The sequence below is a fragment of the Dipteris shenzhenensis genome, chromosome 26 (genome assembly GCF_047967505.1).
Source record: "Dipteris shenzhenensis isolate YYH24624 ecotype China chromosome 26, Dip_SZ_1.0, whole genome shotgun sequence".
Taxonomy (NCBI): domain Eukaryota; kingdom Viridiplantae; phylum Streptophyta; class Polypodiopsida; order Gleicheniales; family Dipteridaceae; genus Dipteris; species Dipteris shenzhenensis.
Genome location: NC_141621.1, coordinates 24,397,281 through 24,405,546, shown reverse-complemented (window position 1 = coordinate 24,405,546; position 8,266 = coordinate 24,397,281). Strand labels below are relative to the sequence as shown.

General features: G+C 43.2%; 1 protein-coding gene across 1 annotated transcript; it reads left to right on the top strand.

Annotated features, from left to right (window-relative positions):
• Positions 1-529: 529 nt before the first annotated feature.
• LOC147884857 (protein trichome birefringence-like 14) lies at positions 530-7,226 on the top strand. Its single transcript, XM_087397373.1, has 5 exons — positions 530-1,389; positions 4,357-4,464; positions 4,997-5,113; positions 5,471-5,669; positions 6,072-7,226. Exons 1-5 carry the CDS (start codon positions 1,206-1,208, stop codon positions 6,925-6,927), a joined length of 1,464 nt encoding a protein of 487 aa, XP_087253499.1. The 5' UTR covers positions 530-1,205; the 3' UTR covers positions 6,928-7,226.
• Positions 7,227-8,266: the final 1,040 nt, after the last annotated feature.

Here is an 8,266-nt window from a genome sequence, read left to right as displayed (position 1 = left end):
CTGACTAATCTGCCCCCACTCTGGTCCGCGCAATGTCTGGCAGTCTGCTGCCTCTGCCAGACACTGCCTCTGCCAACCCTCGCTGCGTGGTCGCCATATCCCCGAACCTCCCGCGAGCGACCATATCCCCGAGCCTTCTCTGCGTGGTCGCCATCTTTTATATCTCTAATTAATCTCTCCACCCCTTCCGGACCTCCCGCGAGCCTCCCTCCTCTCACCGGACCTCCCGCGAGCCTCCCTCCTCTCACGTACGGGATACTTCGCCGTAAGAGATATAAGAGAAGTGCCAAGTACAGTCCTGAGTCCCCTTCTGTGTTAAATAATATATAAGTTCCATGGACAGCAGTCCTGAGTCTCCGTCTGTGTTACATAATATATAAGTCCATGGACAGTTCTAAGTAATATAGAGTTCAAAAAAGCCATTTTATTAGCTCTGTGACATTGTTTCCGTCACCTTCAAAACATCTTGATTGCTTTGAAATGGACACAAGGTTTGACACTTAGATGCCTGGTCCTTTTCCTTCACCTGCCTTGCTCAGCAGCTTCCTGAGCTTCCTCTGCTTTTATCACCACCATAAACCTCACCTTCTTCTTCTTCTTCGCCTTCACCTGCGTTGCTACCCGACCCATCCATCCGTCCCCCAACAATGACCCCTGCAAAAGCTTCTCATTCGTGACGCTCCCTATATTGTTCAAAATGTGATCAAACCGCTTTTGCTGCCCGCCTCAGTCTTTAGTCGTGATGGTCTTCATTTTGTGGCCATTATGAATGCGTGGGTGCGTATCTCATGCCAGTCCTCTCCGAGATCGAGGCACGTACTCCAAGCTTTGCCAATGCGCTCTTTCCCTGTTCTCACATTCCTCCTGCAATCCTCTGAGAAGTTGCAACCAGCTAGCAGCTAGCTCACCCATTTGCAGCAGCTCTCAAGTTTGGCATGTCGAAGCTTACCAATGCGCTCAAATTTCCCTGTTCTCACATTCCTCCAAACCTCTGCGCAGCAACCGGCTAGCTCACCCTGTTTCAGCATTTATCACGTTGGGCAACGACTCTCAGCCGTTGACAGCACCTCGCAACCGATCGGAAGCCTAAGCTTCCGTCTCGTAAAATTTGAGAGCGCTTCGACGCTTCGATCCATTCCTTCCTTGGCCAATTTGGGCTCTGGTATGGAGTTTTCCTCTGTGATGACTTCGAAAAAGTTCCAAACATGAAAGAGTTCAACGGCAAGGCAGATGCACAGCGGCTTCTCACTGCATCACCCCCTTGCCGGAAAGGCATGAAGCTTCTGCTGCTGGTTATTTTGGTCGTGCCCTTTACAAGCACAATCGTCCTCATATCGACTGACGGTTTGGGCTTGTTCTGTGCGAAAAAGGAATTGCTGATCACCTACAGTGAGTTCGCATTCCCCTGTCCTCGCTCTTGGAAGGTGTAGGTTGGCTGGTTGCAGTCGCTTAAGTACGCAATTTTCGTCCCAACGTCCGACTGGCAAAGATCGTTCTGCTTTCACTTTAAAGGGCAAATTAGAGCTAAGGGAACTAGTAGCTATGTAGTATGCTCTTCTCGTGGCAAGCTTCTCGCAATGCCTTCTTGTCCAAGCGCGCATGTCTTCACGTTTTTCAGATTACGCGTTCAACTGTTATGAACGCAGTCGATCGCTTATACTACACTCACAATCCATCCAGGAAAGTGAAGGGGTACATCCCCGAAAGGTAAGTCAGTGACGGTTAACAGGCTCATTGCAAATTTCGAATTTCAACCCGTCGCCGGCTTACACTGCGAAGAACTTAGAGTCTACTCCAGGTCTTTCCTTTGGTCGTCTGTAATGTGGAGAAAATCGGGTAGGAATTAGATGTGTCATTATAGAGTGTCTGAATTTCGGTGCAAGGAAATTGAAGGAGTACCGGTGCATTTTCTCCGATTCGGCCAATGTTGGCGAACGTAATTCTCCCTCCCAATGAATTTCTGCGGGCGGGAGCGGGGGGAAGTAATAATTACAACCTTGTCTCTAGAGGAATTTCATGAAAATTGTCGACAGGTCAGAGTCACGCAGGATTTGTGTCATACTTCTGCGAGCAGCCTTTTCGGAACTTTTTAATTCAGCAGTCAAATTTGTGAATTTGAGGAAGGCAGGCCAGCGGTGATTCTTTCGAACTTAGAGAGCTTGCAGAAGAACGAGCTAGTGGAAACTAAATGGACTAGCATGGAAATAAACGTGCAGAATTAGCTTTGCCCAGCAGCAGTCACAATTTATAAACTCGATTGCTCCTGGTCTCGAATATAAGACGGAGACCTATGACTTCATTGTTAATAGCAGTGCAATCCATCGTCTGGTGGACAAGTCACACTCGATTGCATCGACTGCGGATCCTGATTTTATCTTTAAAACAGCAGCATTTGCAAGACAAGCTAGAAAATCATTTGCCTGCCATTTGTATGCACCCACGAGATATGGCATATTTCATGTGAAGATGCCACAATGGCGGTATGAAAGCCCAAAGTCGATCTGTTAAAGAGTCCCCAACTTTGGTAATTTAGCAGTCCTCCCAAACCGTCCTTTTGTAGAAGCATTTCTTTTGATTAGCGAGTTTTTGGTTTCAAAATGGCATTCCACATAGCGCATATCCAATCTATAAGTGGGTCTGTTGCACACTATACATGGAAGTTTATGTTAGATATCAATGCTCCACTCTCGTGTAACTACAACCAGCTAACTCTACTTGTAAGCCCTCCATATGAGGAGAAGGCATTTGAGTAGCTCGGTTATCTAATAGGTCTTGGTTTGGACACCAGATAGGGACCATGTGTGGCTTGATGGTTGGACCGAAGTTGGCACACTGCCAACTAGGTTACATGCAAGTGTGGGAAGGCATCCCATGACTGACCGCATTGAGGGTAGACGGAGCATTTTTCGGGGCATCTCACTCTCGGGTTGCGGGGCCCGTTTGGAGTCTCAGATGATCCTAAATGACTGTGGGCCGAACGAAGACCGTAGGTTAGTTGCTCTATTTTGCGCATCGGTTCTATCGTGTGGTCGGTGGCCTATTTCGGGATCGATTGTCGACCGTTTTGGACGGACTGGATCGGTCACCCAATTGGGTCTAACCGACTACGACTAGTGGCTATATAAGAGCAAGCCCGTGAAGCCCATTTCATCACTGGCTACAGTAACCCTGATTCCTTAGTATCCAGTCTCCGTCCTCTACTGTTTCCAGCATGCCATCGAAGCTTCTTTCACAGGAGCGCACGGTTGGGAGGAAGCGCCATCAATTGTATCAGTTCTACAGTAATCAAATTTTTGATTCTCCATACTATCTGCTTTTCTCTCTTGCGTACGAGATCCTGTTATTTGTTGAGCACAGACGTTGTATTGTTTTCTTACAATTTATGGTAGCAACGAAGTGCATTTTGTTTTTTGGATTCCATGGTCGTGTCCTATCAGGTCTTGCAAGCTATGCAAAGCCATCAGCTGCGGAAGGCTCCCAGAGGCGTCTGCAATGGGAATAGATAATAGTCTCTACTCTGTAAAGCAACTTCTATCTCATCTTGGAAAAAAAAGCAACTATAAAATTTTGAAAATGCTCAAATGTGAGCATGTTGTTTGAGACCATGGAAACTCTTAATAGGCTATTTTTCCAACAATATTTTGTGAGTTGACATAGAGCTAACAAAGACTAGCTGGAAGGTTTGTCATTGGCTTACTATGAATTATAGTTACCTCAATTGGCCTGTGTATCCTAATCAAAGCCTTGACCTCTTTCGTACAGCATGGCTTAAAATACATGCCATAAATCTTTAGAAACATGCTCACCTGGTGATACAACCAATACAAATGCAAATACAAATTCCAGCCTGTGATCAACGTTCTTATTTTAAGTGGTGCATTCCTCTATTAACTATCATCTCTAAGCTGTTCTTGCTTAGAAATTTTCATTTGGGAGAGAGAGATGAAAAATTCTAGCCTTCTTAGGTATTGATAAAAATAGAATTTGGGACTGGAACTTTGTATAAATGGATCCTCGTGTGTGGCGATATGATATTTGTGTGTGTGTGTGTGTATTGATTATGTGCTGTATGTGCATTATGGAGTATGTGGTTTCAACGTTATGGGTGACTCGTGAATTGTGCATGTATGGCGATACGCATGTTTGTGTATGTGTAATTGTGTAATGGCATTGGTGGGAATCTCACAGTAGTTCCTCCCTGCTGTGCATGATAGGGTAATGTGGTTTCAAATTTCTGAGTGACTATCATGAAATTGCTGTATGTGCTTTACTTTTAGAGGGTGAATTTGGGTTTGTTACTGGATGCTTGAATAAGTTTAAAGATTTTGCTCCTCAAATAATTGACATGTTGTGCAGGGATTGGAATGTTCTCCAATGATTTGGAAAAGAAAGTTGGTGCAGGTGACCTGGAAAAGGAAGGGATTGGATTCGACCCCTATAAGCTGGAAAAGAAGACTGGTGCAGGTGACTTCCAATTTCATAGTCTGAAGTTTTTCAAGTATGCTTGTAGATGATCATATTGTGAGCTCTTATAGATGATCATATTGTGAGCTCTTATATGTTATCGTGTGTAATCTCGTTTGTTTTGCTTGCAGTTGTTCATAGTCATCTTTCTGTGTCATTGTAGAACTTTTGCTTAAACAGATCCTCGTGTGTGTGTGGGGGGGTGTGGATGTGTATGAGTGCCTATGTTTATATTAAAGGTACACCCCCCACTACATTCTGATGACGTCTGTGGGAATGTCACAGTAGCTCCTCCCTGTTGTGAGTGATGGGGTGTGGGTACATGGTTCAACATTCTGGCGATTAGAGGTTGAGATTGCTGTGTGCGCTTTACTTTCAGAAGATATTCTATTGGATTCATCTAAATATGTATATTTGCACGAACGTACTGGTTTTCAGGAGAGAAGTATTGATTGAAATTGCCATGTCGTTAGTTATCCACGATTGAATATCTAGGGCTCATTGTTTATGATTTTTTCCTCATGTTGTTCAGGGATTGGATTTTACTCCCAGGATTTGGAAAAGAAAATTGGTGCAGGTGATCTAGAAAACAAAATTGGTGAAGGGGTTGGATTTTACCCCAATGACCTGGAAAAGAAAATTGCTGCAGGTGACTCCTGATTCCACTAATCTTAAGTAAACTTTTTCAGGTTCATCCTTAAATGCTTGTAATAGATCATATTGTGAGCTCTTCTATCTTATCGAGTGTGATTCGTTTGTTTTGCCTGCAGTTCTTAGTAATTCATCTTTTTGTGTCATTATATGCTTATCAATTTGCTGCCCGGTGATGAGAGACCCCACATTCCAAATTGTCGGGTTCCCATTTGTGTGAAAGCTTTTTGTAATACATGAATGACAATCCTTCCATTGCATACCTTGGATCATGGTCAAAGACTTAAATTATGCATAAATAAAGTAAGTACTCTTCATTCTTAGCTTCTAACTAGTGTCTTGAAACACTCGTCAGGCTGTGATTATTCAGTAGGCAAATGGGTTAAACATGAAAATAAGCCTCTTTACTCCGGAGACACCTGCAAGCAATGGCTGTCGGAAATGTGGGCCTGCAGACTGATGCCGAACCGCCCCAACTTTGATTTTGAAAATTACAGGTGGCAACCGCATGGATGTGATCTGCCCACCTTCAATGCCCACGATTTTCTTTTCAGGTAGAAGAATCCACCTTGGTTTTACATCAATTGAAAAAGCCTGTGAGGTTTGTTGCTGATAGTGTAGATTCGATATTCGATAAATTACATTCATTTTGCAAATTGTGGCAAATGTTAAAGTAGGTTCTACCCTGCATAAACCATCTCGGTTGAACTTTTTTGCCATGCTCTTTCAAAACTGGTGGCACTTACAATCTGGCCGGTAATCATCTGATATTCATTGATAGTGCTAAACCATTGTCAGTTGATTTATTTGACTGCAGACAATATCTATCACGGTGTGCTTGTTTCTAAAGTAGACTGATTAAGGTTGTTGGACAGACCGGAAGGCAATAAACATTGTCAATGTGGCTCTCCTGAGCGAGTTCGATTGCAGATGACATCTTGCTTGCGCTTTTGCAGGATGCAAAACAAGGTCCTGGCTTTCGTTGGAGATTCTATAGGGAGGCAGCAGCATCAGTCTTTGATGTGCATGCTTACAGGTGGGAAGGACGATGCCTTGATTGAAGATGTCAGCTATTTGTATGGGCTAGTGAAGCCTCGTGGAACCATGAGAGCAGATGGAACAGCACAGAGGTTCAGGGAAACGAACACTACAATAATCTACTATTGGTCTGCAAGCCTGTGTGCGATCACCCCCCTTAATAAGAGAGATCCAGATACAGAATTTGCAATGCATCTCGACCGTCCTGCTACCTTCTTAAAGAAATACCTGAAAAAAATGGATGTCCTGATCTTGAATACTGGGCATCACTGGAACAGGGGAAAGATGGCTGCCAATAAATGGGTGATGCATGTAAATGGGGAAAAGGCTACAGAGAAGCGGTACAGGGACATGAGTGCAGCTCGCAACTTCACTGTTCACAAAATCATCGGGTGGTTGGATAAACAGATAGCGAGCACTCATACAAGGGCAGAAATTTATCTGCGAACATTGTCTCCAAGGCACTTCTTTAATGGGGAATGGGATTCGGGTGGCAGATGTGACAACGATCTGGTTCCTATTGAAAAGAGGAACATTACAGGTCGGACGACGGTGGATCCTGTGGCAGAAAGTGCAGTTGAGGGCACGAGGGTGCATTTGCTAAATGTGACATACCTTTCCCAATTCAGAGATGAAGCCCACATCTCTAGATACAGGCCAAAGCAAACAGGACAGGACTGCCTGCATTGGTGTCTCCCAGGATTACCAGATATCTGGAATGAACTACTGTATGCAGAATTGTTTTTTGGGAACAGTCCAATTAGGGAATCATAAGTCTTGAAACTGGTCCAGATATGAGATTATAACCCTGTGGAAATAGCAATCCTGGTATGCTCGATTGTGTTCTCCACAGCAAGCTGCAGTGGGAGGTCATGGGATTAAGCCCACTTCGTTTCTGCCAATCCTTTTACGTATCAAACAACTTTTAGCTCCCCTCACAAGCTTGGGGGCTGAATGAACCTTGGACTGTCTCTAGCAAACCCCAAAGTAAAAAGTTTGGAGGATTTACTAGAGCACATCCACCAAATGCACCATGCCCAATCCAGCTTTGGAGCCACTAAGAGCAAATAAGCTTTGTGTGCATTAATAAAATTTGACTTTGCAAACGTCTCCAAAATCCAAACATTCCAATATCTTGAGCTAGGACATATTCTATCGCCATTGAGTAAATTTCGATCAAACGGACTCAACGTTCTCTTCCAAATTAAGAGTTATGAAATTCATTACCTAGTTAAAAATTTTGGTCAAATTATTCCACCAAGGCAAAATATTATAATTACTAAAAAAGAACACATTTTTTAAATTTCACGGATTTGAAGAAACATTACAAATAAGACTGTTTGGCATGCAATGCGTAGTCGAGACACGATTACTTGGCCATACACATGTCTAATTGGTCCGCATCAATTTAGTGCTCACGTCTAGTTGAATAAAAAACACAATTGTTTGTTGCTTGCACATGTAGCTCAGCTAGTAACATGTAGCCTAGCTAGTAAACCATAGATCGATTGTTTGGCTAGCCTCAATGCCCAATATGATCCAAACGAAAACTCCAAAAATACTCTTTGAAAATAGTAGAAATATCAGAGTAATTGGAAGTATCATAACATTTCTCTTTCTTGAATTTGCAATTGCATGCTAGCCAAAAATTTGGAGCTAACTCTAGTATAATCTTTTAGGCATCCATTTAGCGTCTTTGATAGGATGGTGCTTGAAAGCGACAAGATAGGTCGGGTATTGGTTTTGGGTCTAGGTAAATTGTCTATCTATGATGCGATTGGGCTCTAAAAGCTAAGTCTTGTCTCGGAGTAAAGGGACATATTCTAGGATTTGCCTAGTAGGCAACTTTGCTCAAAAAGTTCTCAATAAATGAACATGGAATGAGATGTGATGGTCAGGCAATTCTAGGTGATATGCATTGCTATTCATATTTTGGAGTACCTTGAAAGGTGTTGAGAGTTACCCTTAACATCATGTGATCAGATCATGCATTGCTATTCATATTTTGGAGTACCTTGAAAGGTGTTGAGAGTTACCCTTAACATCATGTGATCAGATGTGCATAGCACCATCATGTGATCATATATGCATAGCACTAACTCAATAGAGTGCT

Excerpts from the sequence above, each read along its gene's own strand:
- LOC147884857 (XM_087397373.1), top strand. The coding sequence starts at position 1,206 with ATGAAAGAGTTCAACGGCAAGGCAGATGCACAGCGGCTTCTCACTGCA. Across the intron at positions 1,390-4,356 it reads GGAATTGCTGATCACCTACA|GGATTGGAATGTTCTCCAAT; the intron begins GTGAGTTCGCAT and ends CATGTTGTGCAG. Across the intron at positions 4,465-4,996 it reads GGAAAAGAAGACTGGTGCAG|GGATTGGATTTTACTCCCAG; the intron begins GTGACTTCCAAT and ends CATGTTGTTCAG.